At 44.1% G+C, this 23,391-nt stretch overlaps 2 protein-coding genes and 1 long non-coding RNA gene across 3 annotated transcripts; 2 read left to right on the forward strand and 1 right to left on the reverse strand.

Moving 5' to 3' along the window:
• The first annotated feature begins 2,916 nt into the window (after positions 1-2,916).
• Positions 2,917-4,880, forward strand: LOC310875708. Its single transcript, XR_014570672.1, has 3 exons — positions 2,917-3,046; positions 3,613-3,731; positions 4,515-4,880. It is a non-coding gene; the product is annotated as an uncharacterized lncRNA (long non-coding RNA).
• Positions 4,881-8,377: 3,497 nt separating this feature from the next.
• On the forward strand, positions 8,378-10,087 carry LOC310875427 (protein S100-P-like). Its single transcript, XM_083788655.1, has 2 exons — positions 8,378-8,617; positions 9,770-10,087. Exons 1-2 carry the CDS (start codon positions 8,477-8,479, stop codon positions 9,908-9,910), a joined length of 282 nt encoding a protein of 93 aa, XP_083644781.1. The 5' UTR covers positions 8,378-8,476; the 3' UTR covers positions 9,911-10,087.
• A 3,741-nt stretch (positions 10,088-13,828) lies between these two features.
• LOC310876035 (lysine--tRNA ligase-like) lies at positions 13,829-15,409 on the reverse strand (the record flags this gene model as incomplete). The annotated part of the gene is made up of 1 exon (XM_083789482.1): positions 13,829-15,409. The coding sequence occupies one exon, from the start codon at positions 15,407-15,409 to the stop codon at positions 13,829-13,831; it is 1,581 nt and encodes a 526-aa protein (XP_083645608.1).
• Between the last annotated feature and the right edge of the window lie 7,982 nt (positions 15,410-23,391).

The following is a 23,391-nucleotide window of genomic DNA, read 5'->3' on the forward strand; positions in this document are numbered from 1 at the left end:
TGACGTGTATTGTGGGAGGGGGATAGCTTTAAAGAAATGAGAGGTAAACTCAAGTTTGAAGTGTTTAGAATGATGAAGCTTCTCCTGAGAAGTCTGCTCCTCTCCTCTCTCTGCTCTCTCTGTTCTTGGGGTAGGTAAAATAAATACGCAGCATATACATGCATCTTTTATTCCACCTTTAGCAAGACGTCACATATCATATGAAGCATTGTCATAAAGGTGGACATTAGTACATAGTGAAACGGTCATGATGCTGTTAATAATCATTGGTTATTAATCATTGGTTATTTAGGATTTGAACATATAGCAAATGTGTGGTTGCATTTATCAAGCAAGATACTACACACTACAGTATATAGCTATGCTGAAATGCAGTGATGTAATAATGTTTGTAATATTTATTTGAAAAGTGTCGCAACCGTTGTTTCATGTTTGAAATTCATTTTGGGTATCGTCAGTTTCATCAGTCTTGACTGATGAAGGCTGGGTAGCCGAAACGTTTGTCATGTGATGTGGAAAATAAACCTTTTGATATTCTTAATTGGGGTGTGCGACCTCTTCACCTATTCTACAATGTTGATTTAAGCTGATGATGCACCATAAGTCAGAGTGCGGTGGTCACAAGAAAGCTATCCAATATTATTATAAAGAAAATGTAGTGCATAAATTGAAATTGGCAGCACCATGAACATAAAGCTTGAGTGTGATTCACTGATGCCTGACAGTACTTTGCATACATTGTGAACTTGTAGATCGGCTAGTTTTGGCATGTGACAGTGTCACACTGAGCATAAATTAGTTTGCGCATCATATGGAATTGTAATGATTTCAATAATACTTTCTTTCTAAGGTGTTTCATCTGGAAATGAGTTTCCTGTGACCCAGACAACTGATGTCACAGCCATGGAGGGAGAGACTGTCCACATCCACTGCTGCTGGAATAGAAGCGTTCAAAGAGGGAGAGTTAACTGGCTGAAAAATGCAAAAGAGATTAATAATCAATCAACTGTTCACACTTTATTTATAAAGAAATATCTATGTCAAACTGATAAAGGAAACGTGGCCTGTAACTGTTCAACGTTGACTTTGTCAAATGTAGCAAGAAATGATTCAGCCACATATATCTGCAAAGTCACTATAGAGTTACCGTTGTTTTGTCAGACTGAAGGGAATGGAACTAAGATCACTGTTACAGCCAGACCCAACACAAGCACTGGTGAGTACCAAAGCACCAAGGGTTCACAAGTGGTTCATATAACGTTTGACTCTGAACATTGTTTAGTAAACCTAATGACAAAATGGGACAAATAACACAGTTTTAGGGCTTTTATCACTTAATATCTGTTATTTTTATATTATTATTAAAATGTATAATATTAATAATTTTATTCTAGCTGCATCAGGTATATTGCAACATTGGCTGATTGAGAATAGACAAATGGGCAAATAAATATGTTTCAGAGCCAGAATGCAATTTACAATTTACAATTTAGGCATTTAGCAGACGCTCTTAATCCAGAGCGATTTACAATAATCAAGAACAAAAGCATGGGAATACATCACAAAAGCATTTATCATAAAACATGCGTAAGCTAAGAAAGTAACAGTGGAATATCTATATTATGAGACTATACATATAAACTATATATATATACTACTATGCTATACATATGTACTATGGCGTGCTATGACTATATACAATGCAATTATAGTGCCGTCTACATAACATGCTATAAGTCTGTATCAGATGCTATCTAAGTCTACAGAAATGCTATCTAAGGGGGTAGGGTAAGTGCTATGGGCCATGATGGAGTCTAAAAAGGTGGGTTTTCAGACTACGGCGGAAGATTGGGAGTGATGCTGCAGTTCTGACTGCAGTGGGAAGTGCATTCCACAGTTTTGGAGCCAGAAGGGAGAAGAGTTTGGGACGTGTGGAGCGTTGTCCCGGCGTTTTTAGTGAGGGTACTTCCAGCAGTGTTGGCTGATCTGAGTGCGCGGGAGGGTTTGTAGGGTTCAATCATACTTGCAAGATATGGGGGAGCCATACCTTTGGTTGCCTTGAATGCCAGCATCAGAGTTTTGTATTCTGTGCGGGCAGCGACCGGGAGCCAGTGGACTGGAGGGAGCGGAGCAGGGGGGAGACATGTGATAATTTTGGCTGGTTGAAGACCAAGCGAGCTGCGGCATTTTGGATCAGCTGGAGAGGCTTAAGTGCACATGCTGGTAGGCCAGTAAGGAGGGAGTTACAATAGTCGAGTTTTGACAAGACTGTTGTCTGGATTAGGAGCTGGGCTGATTCCTGAGTGAGGAACGGTCTAATTCGTCGTATATTATAGTGTGAACCTACAGGATCGAGTGACAGCTGTGATGTGAGCTTTGAACGAGAGCTGACTGTCCAGGACAACACCGAGGTTCCTGGCTGTTTGGACAGACGTTACCAGGGCGTTGTCTACGGAGATAGTTAGCTCCCACATAGGGCAGGACTTAGCTGGGAAGAAGAGAAGCTCAGTCTTGTCTGGGTTCAGCTTGAGGTGATTGGAGGACATCCACTGTGAGATGTCAGCCAGGCATGCAGTGATGCGCTCTTCCACCTGAGTGGCAGAGGGGGGGAAGGATAGAAACAGTTGTGTGTCATCGGCGTAGCAGTGATAGGATATATTGTGAGCAGAGATGATAGTGCCAAGGGATTTAGTGTACAGTGAGAAAAGGAGAGGACCAAGTACAGATCCCTGTGGGACCCCAGTTTGGAGGGTTCGGGGGGATGATAACAGACCTTTCCAGGAAACCTGGTAGGTCCGGTCAATGAAACCGTATAACCACCAGCAATGTTAAGTATTGTACTATAGACAATTATACAAAACTACCTAATTGTTTTAGTTTTAGAATGCGTTTTTCTGTCTTTCATTCACAGATGTAATTGATTCTAATATCGACGAAGCGGACGAACGGTCTCTGCCACTGACATCTGTCCTGATTCCCGTGGCTATCGTGTGTCCACTGCTCTTCATCACTTTCATCTGCCTCTGTTGTCTGCAGAGTAGACAAGGTACCCAATTAAAAGAGAAGTATTGTCATTAGGCCTACATAACGGTGTCTATTCACAGTTTCTGAAATAAGATCCAAAAGGGAAGTACAGAAATAAGGTAGGATGTCCCCACACCGTTCTAGAGCTCCCAGTAGTATTTTTATTTAGAAGGATTCATGAATCCTTCTAAATAAGGATTATATTACCTTTAGAAGGATTCATGAATCCTACCTTCTTTCTATTCACAGTTTCTGCCATATCATAAACAGAGTCATTTAAAACATTACCAAACGAACCTGAATAATAACCTGAATAAACAGCTACTTTGCAAATCAATCAAATTTAAATGCATTCAAAAGCAGCAATGCACCAAAATCGGTAAAGATACATTGAGCGGATGGATCAGCAGGCTATAGGGTGAATGGTGTGGGTTCTGATGCTATAATCATGGTACAGAATTATCTTTCACCTGTCTATAGTTAGTGTTCTGTGTCTGGTCATCTGAACAACAATCTCAATCCCTATCTGATTCACTTTCCCTCTATATGTGTGGATGTGTAACGCGTGTGCATGTGTGTCTGTCTCAGGGAAAGCAGCTAGGGTTATCTATGAGGTCCCCCATGACCGTGATTCTACAGAGGTGCCGATGGCAGATTTGGGGGTGGATGGAAGCAGCACAACCTCCTCCCATGGTTCCTCACATTGGGTGAGTCTATAGGCAACAAGTTCACCTGTTTGGCAGAATAAAGTTAGACCTTTAAAGGTAGACTTGGTTGAGCTGATACTAGCTGAGTGGTTAAGGCACGTAGGGCCCTATTGTCGTCAGTGCTAAACCCTTCATGCCTAAACTTATTTGCCTTTTTGACTATTTAGAAAAACTCGCACTTACTGTAGCTCTGAAATTATATTCCTAATCTATCTTTAAATGTACCACGTCTCTGTACGTCTGTCTGTCTGTACGTGTGTACGGCTGTAATTCACGTAACTCCAGAACCATTCGCCCCACCGACTTTGTCACACTCGTTCCACACCCCCACAGAGAGTGCAGTGTCTGGTGTTGAGTCGGTCAGACCCACGGTTAATTGTCCAGAACCGCCACAAAAGGCCTCTGCCCGGGCTCTGTACAGGGCCCCAGGGCCCATATGTGGAGCTGGCCTGTTCTGACATCACAACACTCCATATTTGGGCATGCCTGACACAGAACTCCATATATAGGAATAAAGAGACACAGAGAGACAGATACAGAAATCTCCATATATGGGCATAAAAGGGCACTGACAGATGGATGGAACGGGTACTCTGACACGATACCGACTCAGTGCTCTACAGCCGGGCACCGGTCTAGAGTAATTAAAGGCAGGGATGTATTCTTTAATCGCAGATATGCAAGCTCACAACGTGTCGCGATTAGACTTAATAGATATACAGTATATGATGGGTTTTCCTATCTCTCTCTCTCTCTCTCTGTCTCTCTCTGTCGTTCTCACAGTGTCAGGTGACGTTGTACGAGTCCATTGACTACTTTGAACGCGTGGAGCCGGAGGACAAAGCCAGGAGGAGGAGCAGCACAGTGGTGGACACTTAACTCACAGTATTTGCCATTAGCATTTCATCTGCATGTACAGTATACTGCATATACATTTCCTCACATTATTGTATAGAACGGTGGAAAGAGATGGGGTGATGGTAGTCTTGCGTGTGCCAGACTATTGCCTCCCACAATTCTCAAATGCTCCCGGTCATACAGTTATGTGGACAGAATGCCATTTGTTTTTCTATCATTGTTTTCTACATGTATGCAATATAGTAAATGACTGTATAGCAATGTAAATATTTTTCTATAAAGTCTCAGTATTATCCAGCTTTCATGGTGTGCACTTGTTTCTTCAAGGAGTATAGATAGATGTATATGAGGCAGGCATAGCTCTGGTCCATAGCCTTAATGCACTTGTTGCCTTGCATTAAGGCTACTATGGAACTGATTGGCTTCCTGCCTCGCATGAAATACAGACCAGCCTCTCCTCCTCTCCTGTAGCGAAAATGAAAATAATGTTTGACCTACTCACCAATACAAAGACAGGTTGTGTAATTAAAGCCTGCTTTCCTTAGTGGACACACTTTGAGCCCCCTACCACACGTATAAATGCACGTTTTGGCCAGAAGAGCATTAAGGCTATGGACCAGAGCTAAGGCAGGCACATCATACAGTATATCGTTACACAAAAATATCACTTTGTGTGATAATTTCACACTTGTGTGATAAAAGGTCTGATTTCTTGGCGACTAGTGGGGGTGCTTGTGTATTTTATTGCATTTTCATATTACAAAACACATTTGTGGTGGCAGTATTTTTGCAGTAATTCTGACCCGTTTAGTGTATTTATTTGTGTCAAAATACATTTTTGATCATTATTATTTTGTCACACCGATGTGTTTTCATGAATACAATAGTGTGGTCATAATCTTGATTACGCAACAAAAGACGAGGTTTCACAATGACTTGTGTGACGAGGATGAAACTGGGTGTAAACCGTGGTGGCGAGGGGCTCTACGCTGTAAGCCAAGAGCGAGAGACCGTCAGAGACCATGTTTCCATTTCCTGTCATTGACCTACAGTAGGCCTGAGGTCAGTGACAGCCGGAAATGGAAACGTCGTCTCTTGATTGTTTTGCACATCCTCTGCTTGGCTTCCTAGACATGTGAATGTGACATGTATAAACTCCAACACGCAACAACGCATACCGGTAAACACACAAACCAATGCAAATGCACACACACGTGCACACAAACGCACATGCATGCACACACAGAAAAACACAGAATATAACTACTCATATAAAGATTCCCAATTGCCCACAATTCAAGCGTATGGATTGACAGTTACTCCTCTGGTGCGCAATTCCTGCCACTGAAAAAATAATAAAAGTGACTGCTAACATTTTCATTTCAAGGACAACTTTGACATCTGTCATGCAGAGATTAAGTTTCCACACAGTGCAGTGATGAAATAAACCTCACACATCCTGCATGCAGAACGTTGTGTCCAAACTTGAACAGCATTAGAGAAAACACACTTCCGCTTAACGGCCAAATACACCGTGAGAATCCTCAGTGTTCATATCCATCCGTATCTCAGTGCAGAGTGCACAAATGTGTCGAAATGGACCCTTTTTGATTACAGTTGCACTCTCTAATATAAATGATTGTCACAAGAATTTCCGAACCTGGTGAGTCAGAAACTTTGCAGACCGTGTAAAGCTGCAAGACACACCCACAGTAAGTTGACCTAAGGTGGGTAGATTAATTTTGGAGGATTAGAGCTATTTTCACAATGTGTATCTGTGGAACAGAGTCGAACAAAATCGAATGCCTCAACTCCTACATTCCATTAAGTGCTTTTGTCACGGCCTGACAAGGGTGAGAACCACTGACATACACTCTCAGAGTTGAATTGTTCTTACTCACTCACTCATCATGTGAGTGGTAAAAGTGTCATGCATCTTTCCTGGTGCCCAGTTAAGGCTTAAAATACATTTAAGACAATATCTAGTCATTAGGCATATCACAATATTATTTCCAGTCACAGTGTTATTGTTTAGTGACCTTTCAAAATGTACATAGGGACACACATAGTAGTTATTAAAAACATTAAAACATGATTCAGCTGTTTACAAGAAAACAACTTACTGTGTACGAGTAGCTCAGTCAGTAGAGCCCTAGCTCGCTTTCGCTCTTCGATGAATTGCATTATAATGCAGGGCTACAATAACAACAAAAAGGTGTTAACCACCACGCATCCTGCTGCGTTTTCTCACACTCTCTCACACGTTTTCATGTGAATCATGTATTCACTCATGGGTTGAATAAAGGATATTTACCAGAGCAAAACTAGTACAGTAGGTAACAAACTTAAGTTAAATGCACTTGTACAGTCTACTTCAAGTACTTCTGTAGATCGAATATTCACCTAATGTTTGCCTGTCTTTCACCTATTATGATGACATGCCCAGCCAGAACGGGGATGGGTTGATGTGGTGATGGTAGGTGCATAGCCTAAGGCTATGCGTGCCTGTTGGCCTTTGCTGTACCTACAATACCCTCAACCATGAACGAGCGAACACGTGGCCATCTTATAGATTACACTGCTGCTGTGCTGCTTTGCGTCTCTCCCCCACAATTAATTTGTTTGGGGAAATACGATAAATGACTGCCCTTCCAGAGTTGGGTGTCTTCTATAATTATATGCAACCAGATTAAAAACTACAGTGTGTCTCTTGGAAACCACACCTCACTGGGGACTAGAGAAATCTCTCTCTCACACTTGACAATCATTGGAATAGTTGAGGCATTAAGTTCTGTTTTATCGGTTCCACAGATGAAAATAACAATAGCTGATCTACATGATCACAATGCCTCGTACGTGTTGCAAGGCACTGTGAGCTTGTAGATCAGCTATCTTAGTTAGAGTGTGTGTGTGTGTGTGTGTGTGTGTGTCTGTGTGTGTGTGTGTGTGTGTGTGTGTGTGTGTGTGTGTGTGTGTGTGTGTGTGTGTGTGTGTGTGTGTGTGCGCGCAGTGGAATGGGGTGTGGCCTAAACTGAAATGTTGCGCAATAACATCAAGCAAATGCAAACTGTAATTATGACAGTTGCATGGATGCAAAGTAGTGCGTTATGTCTGGACTGGCATGCCGGTGGTGTTGTGCATGGTGAGATGTGGGCAAACGGTGTGGTTTGGTAGGAGAAGGCGGAAAAAGGCAGCCGGATAAACACTGCGTGGGTTTTAATTAGGGTGGCAGGATAAGGACATCAGAGAGAGCATAAAGCAGATGACTAATTAAGCAATATTACACGAGAGGGTGTGGTTTAACGTGATTATTGCCACGACAGTGATGCGGTCAGGAACGAGACGTAGTCGAGTTTCGCAAGCATCACTCAAGTGGCAATAATCACGTTAAACCACACCCTCAAGTGTAATATTGCAATTATACAACAGTTACCCTTAAAACTAAGAAAATCGCTGAAAAAACTTTTTTTTTAATGACCGATGTAGTCACTACGACCACAAATGTCCCAAGAAACTAGCTAGCCTAGCCACCTTGTTAGCTGCGCTCTGGGAGTGGTGCTCGTTTGATCCACGGCTAGAAGGCTGTTTCAACCAATCAGATTGGTTCCCGCGAAACGACCTGTTGTATAATGCTCAATCATCTGTGGTGATGTGTACATTGGGCGTTGTGTGGGATTAAGATGTTGTTGTCATAGTGTGTGGCACCCCTTGGCAGCCCTTAGCCACACACTTACGCTGTAATATATACACCTTTTATCCCATTGTTATAGGCAAGCATAAAAAGGAGACTCCGCTCCGTCCGACTCTCATTCACTTCTCTTTCTGTGGACGGTGATTTAACTCTCTTTGTCGTTTTGTTCTAACATCTCCAGCTCTAAACAGCCATCATGGACTGCAAGCCAACAGGCCTAGAGGCATGCATGTGCGGCCTCATGAAGACCTTCGACCAGTACGCTGGCGCCGACGGCACCCTGAGCAAGGCTGAGGTGAAGACCCTGCTGGAGAAGGAGCTGCCATGCATGATGAAGGTATTGTAGTGTACCGTTGTAGATCAGGGGATCTGGAGAGCGGCCCCCTCACTCCAGAGGGCCACATTGCATACTTAGCATAAATAGCCGATCTACAAGCTCAAACAGCGTCGCAGTTAGACACGCTTTGAACTTGAATTCATTTGAATTCAAATCCTGAATGTTTTTTGTTTTTTTTATGGAATCCTGAAAAGTTAATTTTTTATTGAATTTCAAATGCAATTAGTTATAGTTATGTTAATTTTATGAACTAAATACAAATACATTGGACATAAATATATATACTCCAACAAGCTATACATATAGAGACTGAAGTAATCAAAGCTGGTCATGTTTGCAATTTGGAATTGAAACAGCAGAAAATAATACTATATCAGTATTCTGATATGAACCTGGTGGGGGCCGCATGTGGCGGTTAGGTGTGCGCTTGCAAGGACGCTGTTTCAGGGATTGTTCTGGTGCCACAGCACCCTTGGAAAATTCAAAGCACCCTTGGCTAGACTAGTCCAGTGCCGTTCAGGTGAGAGAGTTGTGACAACTCCGTTCACTTCAGGGGCCAGTCCAATGGCGGAGAGTGACAAGGTCCTGGGCCGGTAGTTGACAGAATGCATTGGATTCGGGCAGACAGGCAACAGCCCAGCTTTAATGATCCCTTTATTTTAAATTGTTTTTTAGTAATAATATAAAACATAAACATTACAGAGACTTTAGTTGTCACTGTACAATACTTTAAAACAGTTGGCATGTTACACACATGCCTAAAATTGCTGATATTTGCGCCGCCCTCATTGAAAACAACGCATTTAAAACTCCAGCTTGTCACACTCCAGGGCTGCATGAACAGCCCTCAAGCGCTGTTTTCTGCCCCCTCAATGACACCCCCCAGCACCCCCACATACGCACGATTTACGTTCAGCATTTACCTTCATTGGAAGTAAGGTCAATTCTTCTGCACCTTTCTCTCATTCATATTTCCACAGCTGTGAGGCTTGAATTATAACTGACACAAAAAAGAAAGTCTTGATTATTTTGAAATAGAAGCATTCATCAGTACATCCTTTTATTATTTATTTAAGTTTAATTTTAATTATTTTTTTTACAAATACCCCAACAATGCTCTTATGTATGTATGTTTTTGTGTCCCTTACGCAGGCGTGTAAGAACCCAGCGCAGCTGGACTCACTCATGAAGGCACTTGACCACAACGGGGACTCCAAGGTTGACTTCCAGGAGTTCGTGATCCTGGTTACTTCTCTGGCCTGTGCATGCCATGACCGCGGCTGCAAGAAGTGATTGTTCCGCATCCCAACCCTTCCCTGCACCACGGTCCACACGACCACAGCCCACGAGCATGCAGGTCCGCGCTGCCATCCTAGCCATCCTTTACTTTAGCTTGTTCACAACTTTGTCTATAGTTTGATGTAATAGTGAGTTTCTAAAAAATAAAAACCTTAGAAGAAAATCTGAAAATCTCCTGTTGTGTTCTTCAGACTGTGATTTGCTTGTCTGTGGGAAGTTGTATGTCTGTCTGTCTGTCTGTCTGTCTGTCTGTCTGTACAGCTCCCCCCTCCCCCCCCCCCCCACTCACAGGCAAGACATAACTTCAAATTTACATTGTGAACTTGTAGATCATCTACTTTCATTAACCATTCCCTATTCCGAGGAGAACTTTACCAAAAATAGCCAATCCCCATACAATTAAGCTCACAGCGAGAGATTGTAGTCCTCCTCAGAATACTAGGGAATATGGTTAATGTAAAAGGATATATCCTAACACACAAAGATTTGACGGCCCACCTATAGTAACTCTGAGGACCCCCTAGGGGACCCGGACCCCCTGTTGAAGACCCCCCCCCCCCTTAAACCCTATATACAGTATATGCCGGGGCCCCCCAAGGCCCTATAATATGTGCACTAGAATGTCCTTGTAGATCTGCTATGTGCACCTTAATGTTTGCCCCCAGAAAAGGGATTTATGTGGTTATTATAATATAATGTTGAAAAAGTGCATGTTCTGTCCTGACTGAAAATCCCACTCCTCTGGTAGAGATGCAAGACCTCAAAGCCACCAACCTCGCAGTGGTGTAAAACAGTGGTTCCCAAACGTATTCACGTCAAGGACCCCCAAATTGACACTAATTCGCCCGCGGACCCCCATTGGAAAAGATATGCCTGGGACCCCCATAAGAGAAGACTCTAGCAGTGATTCTCAACCCGTTTAATTTCAAGGACCACCAGTTTGACATGCATCAGTCTACAGGCCCCCCATTTAATGGCATTTCTATCTCTGATATCAAAGTTAGTTTAACTCTGAGAGTGTACAAATGGAACCAAATGCCATTTACTAGCTCTAAATCAACTCGGATATGGATTAAAAGTGTTGGACCCTAAATTGGGCCTTTGCCGAATATACTAAATCAGCTGCAAGGAATTTCTTGAACAAAAACTTTACAGATTGAAAGAGGATAATTCAAGCTTTCCCTACAGCTGCAATGTTGGTGATTTTGATGTTGTTTAATATAGAGAGGACTTTTCTGTTTGGATGAATGGGCTGCCTATGGGAAGTGTCACCTATAGGTATCACCTTGCTGGCGCTCTGAATATGGAGAATGGGTCCGTAACTCAGCGAGTGCACAAATGGAACCACACACCTAAATTTGGTTCCATTTGTACACACTCTGAGTTAAATTAACTGATTGATTAATTTATTTTACTATATAAAGCAATATAAATGCATGTCAAACTTCGGGTCGTTGAAATGAAAATGGTTGAAAATCACTAGAGCCATAAAAATCTTTTAAAATGGTGGTCCGTGGGCTAATAAGTGTCAATTTGGGGGTCCTTGACATCAACCACTGGTCTGACCCAGCTAGGACAGACACACACTGAATCTATACTGAATGTATACTGCCCTCTAGTGGCATGCAGATGTCATCTCCCTTTTCACCTTCTACAAAGGTGCACGTCTAAATCACTTTGATTGACGATGCTGCTGTTGTTGTGTTGTTGAGTCGACTGTTTATTTTGAGGCCTCTCCATGTTGTACCACAGGCAGCGACGTTTAACTGTCAAAGTCACAGGGAGGGAGCTGTCTTCTGGGTGTTTCTTTCGAAAGTTATTGTGAAACCAAACGTGCCAGGCCTGTAATCGCCTTGGAAGGTCAGCCTCTCCTCTCACATTCTCTCTCTCTCTCTCTCTCTCTCTCTCTCTCTCTCTCTCTCTCTCTCTCTCTCTCTCTCTCCCTCTTCTCTCCCTCTTCTCTCCCTCTCTCTCTCTCTCTCTCTCTCTCTCTCTCTGTCTCTCTGCATTAAGAGGCTTATCTGGGATTAGGCGTCCAGACTAGTGGGTGGGAGGGAGGCCGCACAGGTGGTGTTAGAGAGGTGGAGATGAGGAGGAAACAGACACATTTTTGGGGTTGGCACAATCTTGAGTGGAACACACTTTACTGGTTTACTCAGTAATTTGATGAGTAAACCGCACACACGTACGCACACTTTCTCTTGCGTGTGCGTGCGTGCTTGCGTGCTTGCATGCTTGCGTGCGTCTGTGCGTGTGTGCGTGCGTCCGTGCGTCCGTGCGTGTGGGGGTCACTGGGGCCATGCATGCATAGTGTTACGGGTTCATTGGGTCCCATACAACACGTGCTCGCAGAGGACATCAGAGTGTTTGTTGTCTGGCTTCTGTGGCAGGTCATCATGCAAAGACTAGGACAGGATCTATTCCACTTAAAGAGGACAAGAGGAAATCCTGGCCATATTTCTGCTCTGCTGGAATGCTCGTGTAATAAGCTAGGCCTATTATAGGCCTACGGACAGACCTGTGCAGACTGTGCACCATTGCAACAGCAGGCCTATGTGGGAAGTGGGCTTGTGAAATAATGTTTCGAAATAATAATCAATGATAATAAGACAGACAGAAGAACGGACGGACGGACAGGTAGATAGATAAAAATAGCAGTGTCCGGCAAACTGTGTTCTTCTGGGAAAATATAGTTACTGTCATGCATGCAGATGTCTTCCTATATGGTTTCAGAGCCTTCCTATAGCCTTCCTTGGCTTTTCCCTCTGACCTGCCAGAATGACTGATGGATTTGTTTCCTGCATCTTTCGGCATTATTACCAGCTTCCTCCCCGTGCCAGATTTATAGGACTTGAGGCCCCCGGTGCCCAGGGGGGCCACCGGGGGCTGCTCCAGCTGTTTGTAGGGGTGCTCCGATCAGGTTTTTTAGGACCGATCCCGATCACAGATTTTTTTTCTTTCACGATACCGATCTAGTGCGTAAGGGGAAAATACTTCCAGAATTATTATATGTCAAAACCCACATGAAAACTGTTCCTGTGTGTGTGGGGAGGAAGGGAAGAATGTTTAGGCCTGTCACAAAGCGATATTATACTACTATACATCTGATTGACTTGTATGCCACTTAAATGGTACCAGTAAGACGCCCTGAAGGCGAGAAGCGACCTTGCCCTAAAGGGGCCCTAAAGGGCGAGGTTGCGCTGAAACAACAGAGCATAAAAAGGATTGTATTAATGTGGGTGGCCTAACAGGGCATCGTCTGGGAATGCCCATATATGGAAACATTTTTAAATAGACGTTTTCTGGACAGGTAGGCCGTAAAAATTGTGCTAATCTGTAAAGCCAGACGGGGCCTTGGGGCCATTTCAATCGGAGCGCCTCTAGCTCTTTGTTTGCTTATAATTCATGAGTTTCAAATGGAGTCCTACACCTGCCAAGTTGTGGACAAACACAGGTGTTTCAATTTGTCCTATAGATTGGCATAAAACTAATGTTCAAGAATCTAAGCCAATCTGATTCTGTCAACAAATATTTAAATATTTATTCTATTGTACTTTTTTTGCACATACCTTAACTCTGATTATGTATGAATTCATGTGTAGGGTATCTGAGTCAGTAAATGACATCATTAATGTCATCACTAACCCGATACGTAGTTCTGTCAGGTTCTCCTCCAGACTGTGGAACCATTGGCGAACTTGTCTGTATGTTTGAAACTGAATATGGTGGAACTCTTTTTATTGTATATTTCTTTCTATTTTATTATTCTTTTTATCTATTGTGTTGCTGTTCTGTACTGTGATATGGATTCCCCTGAGTCTGCAATAAAGAATCAATCAATCAATCAATCTGACAACTCTTGCCCCGGGGGGGCTGAGCTCAGAGGTCCTGTCATTTAGACAGAGGTGTCCTCTATACGGGTGCTGCTGCCTTGTTGTCATCAGGCTTCATGATTGGAAAGAGCAGCACCTCCTTGATGTTGTTAGAGTTTGTGAGGAACATGGTGAGACGATCAATGCCCATACCCCAACCGGCAGTTGGTGGCAGACCATACTCTAGAGCTGTGCAGAAGGTTTCGTCGATGAACATAGCCTCATCATCACCCTCAGCTTTGGCCTTGGCCTGCTGCTCAAAGAGCTCTCTCTGCCTGATAGGATCGTTCAACTCCGTGTAGGCATTGCAGAGCTCCTTCTTCATCACAAAGAGCTCAAAACGCTCAGTCAGGCCTTTATCGCTTCTGTGTCCTTTTGCAAGAGGGCTCATGATTTGAGGATGGTCACAGATAAAGGTGGGGTCGATGCATGTGACTTCAAGGAATTCTCCCACCAACTTGTCAAGGAGGCGGGCCGTGGTTCTGGGGGGAGGACATTGCACTCCCCTTTGGGAACACAACTCGTCAAAGAACTTACGAGTCTCGTCACTGTCATAGGTTTCAGGAGGAGGGAACGTAACGTCCATTACCTTTGCCAGGTCACGTGTCATGCTCACTCTCCTGAATGGTGGAGTGAAGTCAATCTCACATGCCTTTCCCTCTGGGCCATCGGGATGATATGTTATCTTGTACCCACCTTTGATGTACTTCACCATCCCCGACAGAAGTTCCTCTGTGATTTTCATCAAGTCGTTGTAATCGGCATAGGCCATGTAGAATTCACAAGTGGTGAACTCTGGATTATGAGTGAGATCAATGCCCTCATTTCTGAACTGACGACCAATCTCGTACACTCTGTCTAAACCGCCGACCACAAGCATCTTGTGGTAGAGCTCGGGTGCAATCCTCATGAAGAGCTTCAGGTCCAGCTCATTGTGCCGAGTAACAAAAGGACGAGCCACCGCTCCACCGGGAATTTGGCTCATCATTGGCGTCTCGACCTCCAGAAATCCCTGCTGGTCCAGGAAGCTGCGCAGGTAGGTGATGACCTTACAACGCGTCACAAATTTCTGCCTCACGTAGTCGTTGAGAATCAGATCCAGGTAGCGCTGACGGAATCTGGTCTCCTTGACTTTTAGCCCACTGTGAAGATGTGGCAACATATGCAAACATGGGGAAAGTAGAGTCATCTCTATTGGAATGATGCTCAGCTCTCCTTTCTTGGTCTTCCCTGGATTACCACGGACACCGGCGATATCACCGCGACGCAGCTTGCTGTTGATGGCCTCAAATCCCTTCGCAGACGTGTAAAACTTTGAGCTCGCCATAACCTGCAACTTGACACCTTCCCCTCGCAAGTCGTAAAATAGCAATTTAGCGCTGTTTGCCCTCTTGGCATGGATGCGACCCGACACATTAAGAACAACATCCGTCAGATGTTCTTCAGGCTGAAGGCGGCTGTATATCCCAATGAATTCTGTGAGTGACATATCCACGTGATATTTATGCGGGTAAGGGTCCTCGCCCATGTCCTTCAGAGCTTGGACGGCCTGGGTACGGATCTTGAAGTACTGATTAGGCTCCAGAGTCTCCTCGTCCACCCGAAGGTCATAATGAGCCATCCTGTTGCTGGGATTGCGACTGAAAAATAGCTTTGAACTGAAAGGTATGTCTTGTCGCTAACGCTAATGAAGAATGGATAAACACTGCTTGGCTGGATGCTCGTAACATTGCACGATGAGTCAGCTATATATATATAGTTTTATAGCATGATGTCAGCACTAGATGTCTCTGCCGGCTCCATCTATGGAGCTCCAGATCAGTGGTTTTCAACCAGTGGTCCGGGGACCACCAGTGGTCCTTGAGGGGGTTCCAGGTGCGCAACATACTAGTGTTATGTCCAGGGGGTGTATTTGTACATCAAAGCTGCCTCACGCTACAGAAACAGGAGATAGGCTCCTGCCCTATGGGCCTCATGACATCATGGCTCGGCAAGGCTTACTTACTTACACATTTAGAGAATGTAGAAGAATTGCTATTTTGCTAAACGTTTGCCTGTTAGCTCTCCTAATAATACCAACATCAATACAGCATGAAATTAGAAAAACAAAATATACTTTAGTCTTAGGTCCGAGAGGCTAACTGTCATCAAATGGTGTTCCGTGGCTCAAATGACTAATACATAATGGACCTGGACATGGAAAGGGTTGAAACGAAACCCACTGCTCTAGATCAACCACACCCACATATGGAGTTTGTAATGTCTGACTTAGATAGGTTACTATTTAGATACGTCGGATAGCTCCACATATACTGTATATTCAGTGGGTAACTATGGCAACCTTTCAGATACCCATATGGCGTGGAAGTGAGTGGAGGCATTTGTTACAACCGTCCCCAGATTTCCCATTGAAATCCTCTCCATCAGGAAGGATTGAATTGAGTCCATCAGCCATTCGGGCCACCCCATGAAAGCGTATTTAGGCACACAGCTAGGACTCTTGGCTTGTTAATGGGCTGGAGTTGGTCGCCCCATACGGGTACAGACAGACAGACCAGACCAGACAGAAAATACTGAAAATTTCTGACGGGCCGAAATCATTTCGGCACTACAGCGCCGAAACAGCGGTAAAATTGGAGTATGTATCGGCCCTAACAAGCTGTAAAAAGCCCCTTCCCTGTGCATGTGACGCTGCACTTACACTCATCAAACACCTTTCATTTCCAATGGAAGTGTTACGGACCACGGTCCTTTTGATTATTTGTTATTTGTTTAAGTATAATTATTATTTATGGTGGCTATTAAATTAGGATAATAATTATAAGTTTGGTATTTGTTATGATGTTTTATGGCATGTAACAAGTTGTATTTCTTTTGCTACAGTACTCAAGTGAATTGACAGACATGGCTCTGAGTGACAGGTCCCTGATTGGACCTTGAACTCTTGCTCTGGAGGGGACGACAGCATTCAGCAGCAGAGACTCGATCCCTCTAGTATTTCGTTTGTTCTTGTTTCTGGTTCGTTATGCCGTAAGTTATGATTTGTTTTGTTTAGCCCAGTTTTGTTTGAAGTTGTCTTTAATTTGTCTTTGAGTTTGTAAACCAATTATTTATCCTTGTTACTAAGAAGCCCGGTTCCTACTTTCTCCATGTAGGGGTACCAGGTCTTTTCTTTTGTTAACTTGTTGTAATTTTGACGAAGGTCCATAACAGGAAGTCACATGGTTTGACCAAACAAAAATATTTGGTCAAACCATGTGACTTAGTTTGAAAATGCATTGGAGCAGTCATTAAAACACATTTAGTACAGGAAATGCATAAAAAAAGAAGCTCCGGGGTGCCAGAGTTGTCTGATCGCTTTTACTTTGAAAGCCATGAACCGGAAACACTTTCCTAAAAAAGTTGACTTTACAAAGAGACTTCAGATCCCCGATCATCTTAATATATTTTTTTACGCTCCAAAAAGAGTTCATATTTTGCGGGAGAGACGGATGAGGAGCAGAAATGAAGCGCCAGCATATCGATCCATTCATCACCACGGAGAGCGCCCTGGATTAGGAGATACGAGTCATTCTTTCCGCCGCGCTAACATGGGAGTCAATGACAAGCTAATAGTTGCACTGAGCGTTAGCATACGGCAAGCGAAAAGCGAAATGCCAAAAAAAAAAATAGGAAAAATTCTGAATATTCTTATCTCGCCCCGCGTCGCTGGGACGTCGCTAGGACGTCCTCACACGTCAATGGTACTAATATTTCGGGATCCTTATGACGTTTCCAGACGTCCTACGTATTAGATGTGTTAAACACAAGACACCAGACAGACACAAGACAGGTGTCTGATACTACATGTGTGAGTGCAGCCACAGACTGTGCGGGTGAGCAGCACTTACTTTTTAGTCCACAAGAACACACTACACATGCTCAATTTGCTCATGCATTTCCTTTTTTCCAGACACTCATGATAGTGACTGTAGCTAAAAGGCACATCGTGATCATCGCGTGTATGTGTTCTATTGTTAGCCCACAGATAAGAGGCCCGTTTACTTCAGCTGTCGCTGGTGCTGTGCTGAATAACAGTAGCTAAAGCTGCACAGGGCGTCGACTCTTGTTTTGCCAAGTGAGTCACCATTATCTGCATGGCTGGCTGCTGTCAATTGTGCACTGCAAGTGTCAGTCATTAGTAAATCAAATTCAAGTTAGAGACTCTGTTAGTTTATTATCCTTAAAAAACGTATACCAACACCAGCCTGTTGTTGTCTGTCTACATCTTTCTCTCTGTCTGTGGAGGTAGTTGTGTATACATTCTTATAAGAGCATGCAGGGGGATTACATAAGTCAGTAAAGTCACCATGACATGGCAGACAAACAAAGTTCCACCCATACCATACATTCCATTCAAGAGGGTGTCAACACGGCCATCGCTGTTAAACAGGCTCCTATGTGTGTGTGCGTGCGTGCCTAAGTGTGTGTTATCATCAATTTGGCTTGTAGCCCATACACGTCTCTTTGGTCTAATAATGACGAAAAATAAGCACGACAGCCCCGTCATGCATCACCTTTGACCCACATCACATGAATGGGATTACAGTGCAACCAACTAAAGGCTGTAGATAATTCACTGTTTTAGATGTAGAAATTGTTTGCCTTTTCCCATATATATAATAGCCTACATGATGTAACATAATTCTAGAAGTCTATACTGTGTGAGTGTGTGTAGTGTAATCAGTAATGTGTATCGTTCATTATGCCATGCCCATTTTTGTTCCAGGATCAAAACAATTATAATTGTGGATTTGTGATAGATATATCTACTGCTAAATGTTGCACAAGAGGCACATTCTACCAAATTGTATATCCTACCATGCGGCACCTCATGTATATTTATTTTGTCATTGTATATTTGTCATTGTTGTCTCCACCAGGCCGAAAAATCATGAACGCAGTGTGCAATTTACTTGAAATCTTTCACAGACTTTCCTACTAGGCTGAGGAATATATCCCACCCTTTTCACATTGGCCTGTTATAGCGCCACCAACAGGTGGACTTTTGCAAAACACATTTTTGGAACAAAATGCCTCAAATCATCTTTTGCCATCAATGTTGTATGGCCTATTATAGCGCCACCAGGAGGCCACAACCTGACCTGGCCTGGTGGAGACCTGTGCCCAGAGGGGCACTTTTTCTCTCTTTTAAACCTGAATCTGAGTATGCTAGACATGATCTCCAACGCAGCTGGGTTGTTTAGTATATTTATTATGAGGAAATGTGTGGGTGCACTGCTATGTCCATTATATGTTCTGCTCAGTCTGAAGGGTGACCTTGCCATGTTGTGTGTCCGTCTTGTTTTGTCGTTGTGTGTCTGTCTTGTTTGTTTTGTTTTCAAAAACTTGATTCAGGATATGCTGTCAATTCCCTGCTAGTATAGGACTACGGTATACATATATATATGTATATATGTATATATATATATATATATATATATATATATATATATATATATATATATATTTATATATATATGACCACCGGAGAGACGGGTGGTGGCAGCCGGAAATTAGACGGCACCCGGGAGCAGTATGGGTTAGCGCCCCAGCCTGTGTCTTCCGTGAGGAAGAAGCCCAACAAACCCACGTGAGGCCTTTAGGAGGGCCATGCAAGCCTCAAGCGGAGCCGGTGGCACCACCAAGGGCAAGGTGGGGCCTGCGGAACCGTTGCGGCTTGAGAATCCACCATTCCTGAATAAAGTGCCTGGTGCTGGGAGTCTGGTGCAACGCACAGGGCCTGACCTGGTGAGAGCAGGAGTGGACCTGGTGAGACGTAGGAGGGGCCCGGACAGGTGTCAACCCACAGAGCCTAGTCCTTCCATGTGCCAGAATGGTACCTCCCAGTCCCGGCAGAGTAGTTCATGAGGAATGGATTGTGTGGCCCTGGTTTTTCCCTAATGGGACTTATCGAGGGTAGCTACTGGGACGTAAGTCAGGACTTGATCACTCCCGGCTGGGTCACCTGAGTGAGGGGTATGACGTTGCGAGACCCGAAACCCCGATGACCTTGGGATACATCACTGAGGATACGTCCCAGGTGCATCCATTTATGTATGTATTTTGTTATATATATATATATATATATTATATATATATATTATATATATATATATATATACTACCACACTATTTTGCATATGGTGGTCATATGGCATTTATATGTAAATATGAGGCATATTGGTCCCATTTTTACAGTCTTTGGTATGACCCAGGTGGGGATCAAACCCCCAACCTCCCAGTTTCAGGGCGGACACTCTAACCACAAGGCCACTGTCTGGTCAGTAAGATACAACAGCAGTGATGACACATAAATGTGTATGGGGAGGAATCAATTGTCATAGGACTAAATTGGGGAGAAAAATGGGAGGGAATTGGCTACTCAACATTTTTGAGAAATGTTGTAAAAAATAAATAAACCCAAAGGTTTTATGTTGACTTGCTGATGAATGCAAGAATCTGGAAGGTATAGCTGCAGCCCTAATCTAAAAGTGCAAACTTTTTAATCATGTTTAAACCCTGTGTAAACCAGTTGAGCTTAAACAATCAACCACACTCCTTTGATCCTCTTTGAACTGCAAGCAGGTCGATAGAGAGGAAGAGGCCTGGTAATATTTGCATTGAGATTAATGCTGGAGCTTGTCATGCAATAACAACAGTGTTACTGTAGCCTATACAGTAAGTAGCTATGATGACTCCATGTAAGCAAGACCACATGTGGCGTGGGAGGCATACTATCATCCGACAGAGCATTGCTCCGAAGGAGCAATGCTCCGAGGTGCGCTGCGAGTCGGGAGAGGGTTGCGGTTAGGTTTAGGTGTCTTGTTCGGGGGAGGTTAGGGTTAGGGTGAGGGAGGAGGTAGGTTGTCGTTCGGACCAATGCTCCGTCGGATGAAAGTACTGCACTCATGTGGCGTGTGGAGGACAAGTAGCAGACAGTCTCTATCTGTGTCTCACCCCTCCCCCACGCTCACAAATTAACACTGACACTAACTAACATTTGCGTGCCATGCATCCACACACGCACACGCACACGCATGCACGCACGCACACACTCACTGTAACATCAGAGAACCCCATGACCCCAAGTAGACTTTGTCCTCCTTTATCACCAAAAGAATCCTCAGAGGGCCTCCAGTATTAACAGACACGTTCATTTACATTGCAGAGAGATAACACACACCATTACATCACAAACACATAGCCTGAAATACTGAACGTCAGCCACCGCCACACCCAAAGACTGAAGTCAGCGTTAAACAATCACAAGGGTTTCACCCATTTCTGTATAGAGGGTATATGCGCGCGTCACGCGTGACATCATCATCATACCCAAGAAACCAACCCTTGACCCCTCAGATGTCAAGAACTACAGACCGGTATCACTCCTTTCATTTATTTCTAAAACCATCGAACGTGTTGTCTCCAACCAGCTCTCTCTCCATCTCTCACAGAACAACCTGCTGGATCCCAACCAGTCCGGATTTAAGAAGGCCCACTCCACAGAAACTGCCCTGCTGGCAGTCACAGAAGCACTATACATGCTGCCCAAGCTGCTTCCCACTCTGCAGTACTGATCCTCCTAGACCTATCGGCAGCATTTGACACAGTGAACCACCAGCTGCTCCTAGACACCCTAGCGGATCTATAGGCATCGGTGGAACGGCACTAAAGTGGTTCTCCTCCTACCTCACCGACCGGACCTACCAGGTTTCTTGGAAAGGTCTGTTATCATCCCCCCGAACCCTCCAAACTGGGGTCCCACAGGGATCTGTACTTGGTCCCCTCCTTTTCTCACTGTACACTAAATCCCTTGGCACTATCATCTCTGCTCACAATATATCCTATCACTGCTACGCCGATGACACACAACTGTTTCTATCCTTCCCCCCCTCTGCCACTCAGGTGGAAGAGCGCATCACCGCATGCCTGGCTGACATCTCACAGTGGATGTCCTCCAACCACCTCAAACTGAACCCAGACAAGACTGAGCTTCTCTTCTTCCCAGCTAAGTCCTGCCCTATGCGGGAGCTAACTATTTCCGTAGACAACGCCCTGGTAACGTCTGTCCCAACAGCCAGGAATCTTGGTGTTGTCCTGGACAGTCAGCTCTCGTTCAAAACTCACATCACAGCTGTCACTCGATCCTGTAGGTTCACACTCTATAACATACGACGAATTAGACCGTTCCTCACCCAGGACTCAGCCCAGCTCCTAATCCAGACAACAGTCTTGTCAAAACTCGACTATTGTAACTCCCTCCTTACTGGCCTAGCATGTGCACTTAAGCCTCTCCAGCTGATCCAAAATGCCGCAGCTCGCTTGGTCTTCAACCAGCCAAAATTCTCACATGTCTCCCCCCTTCTCCGCTCCCTCCACTGGCTCCCGGTCGCTGCCCGCACAGAATACAAAACTCTGATGCTGGCATTCAAAGCAACCAAAGGTATGGCTCCCCCATATCTTGCAAGTATGATCGAACCCTACAAACCCTTGCGCGCACTCAGATCAGCCAATGCAGGGAAGCTGGAAGTACCCTCACTAAAAACGCCGGGACAACGCTCCACACGTCCCAAACTCTTCTCCCTTCTGGCTCCAAAACTGTGGAATGCACTTCCCATTGCAGTCAGAACTGCAGCATCACTCCCAATCTTCCGCCGTAGTCTGAAAACCCACCTTTTCAGACTCCATCATGGCCCATAGCACTTACCCCACCCCCTTAGATAGCATTTCTGTAGACTTAGATAGCATTTGATACAGACTTATAGCATGTTATGTAGACAGCACTATAGTTGCATTGTATGTCATAGCACGTCATAGTACATATGTATAGCATAGTAGTATAGAGGTATAGTTTATATGTATAGCTTCATTATATAGATATTCCACTGTTACTTTCTTAGCTTACGCATGTTTCTTGATAAATGTTTTTATGTGATCTATTCCCATGCTTTTTTTGTTCTTGCTTAATGTAAATCGCTCTGGATTAAGAGCGTCTGCTAAATGCCTAAATTGTATAAATTGTAATACCCGGACGTTATGCGGGAACGCCTAATGAGTTTCTGGCCTTGACAGCCCATGCATCCAAACAGACCAAACATCTGATTCTGATTGCATTAAAGGTATATTCAGTGATTTCACTTAATTCAAATATCACTTTTTTGTTTTGTTTTGTTGTGATAATCCTCCCTACTATAGAGTGTGCTGACCATATAAGAGGTTCATCCCTGTCCCCCAAAAAAAACCTTAGGTTTCGTTTTTGGCTAGGTGACCCAACCTTCATCCAATCAGGATAGAGAGGGGCCTTCCACCAATCATGATTGAGCGGGGGCGGGCGTTGGTGTGTGTGCTGTTGGCCTGTCGGACCGGGGGGGTTTCCAAATCACCCAAATCAATGAATGCTCTTTTAAACAACGTTAAACTCACTTTGCCCTCTCGATTTGCCAATCACTTTATGCATGCGCATACCAGACTGGTCTCAAACCTGCGGTAGAAGAATGATTAGGAAATGTAGGCGTAATGACTCATTGCGCAGGACCGTGTGGGCAGTCTTTTCCCATTCAT

This window comes from Protomyctophum parallelum (genome assembly GCF_964188405.1).
Source record: "Protomyctophum parallelum genome assembly, chromosome: 18".
In the NCBI taxonomy this organism is placed as follows: Eukaryota; Metazoa; Chordata; class Actinopteri; order Myctophiformes; family Myctophidae; genus Protomyctophum; species Protomyctophum parallelum.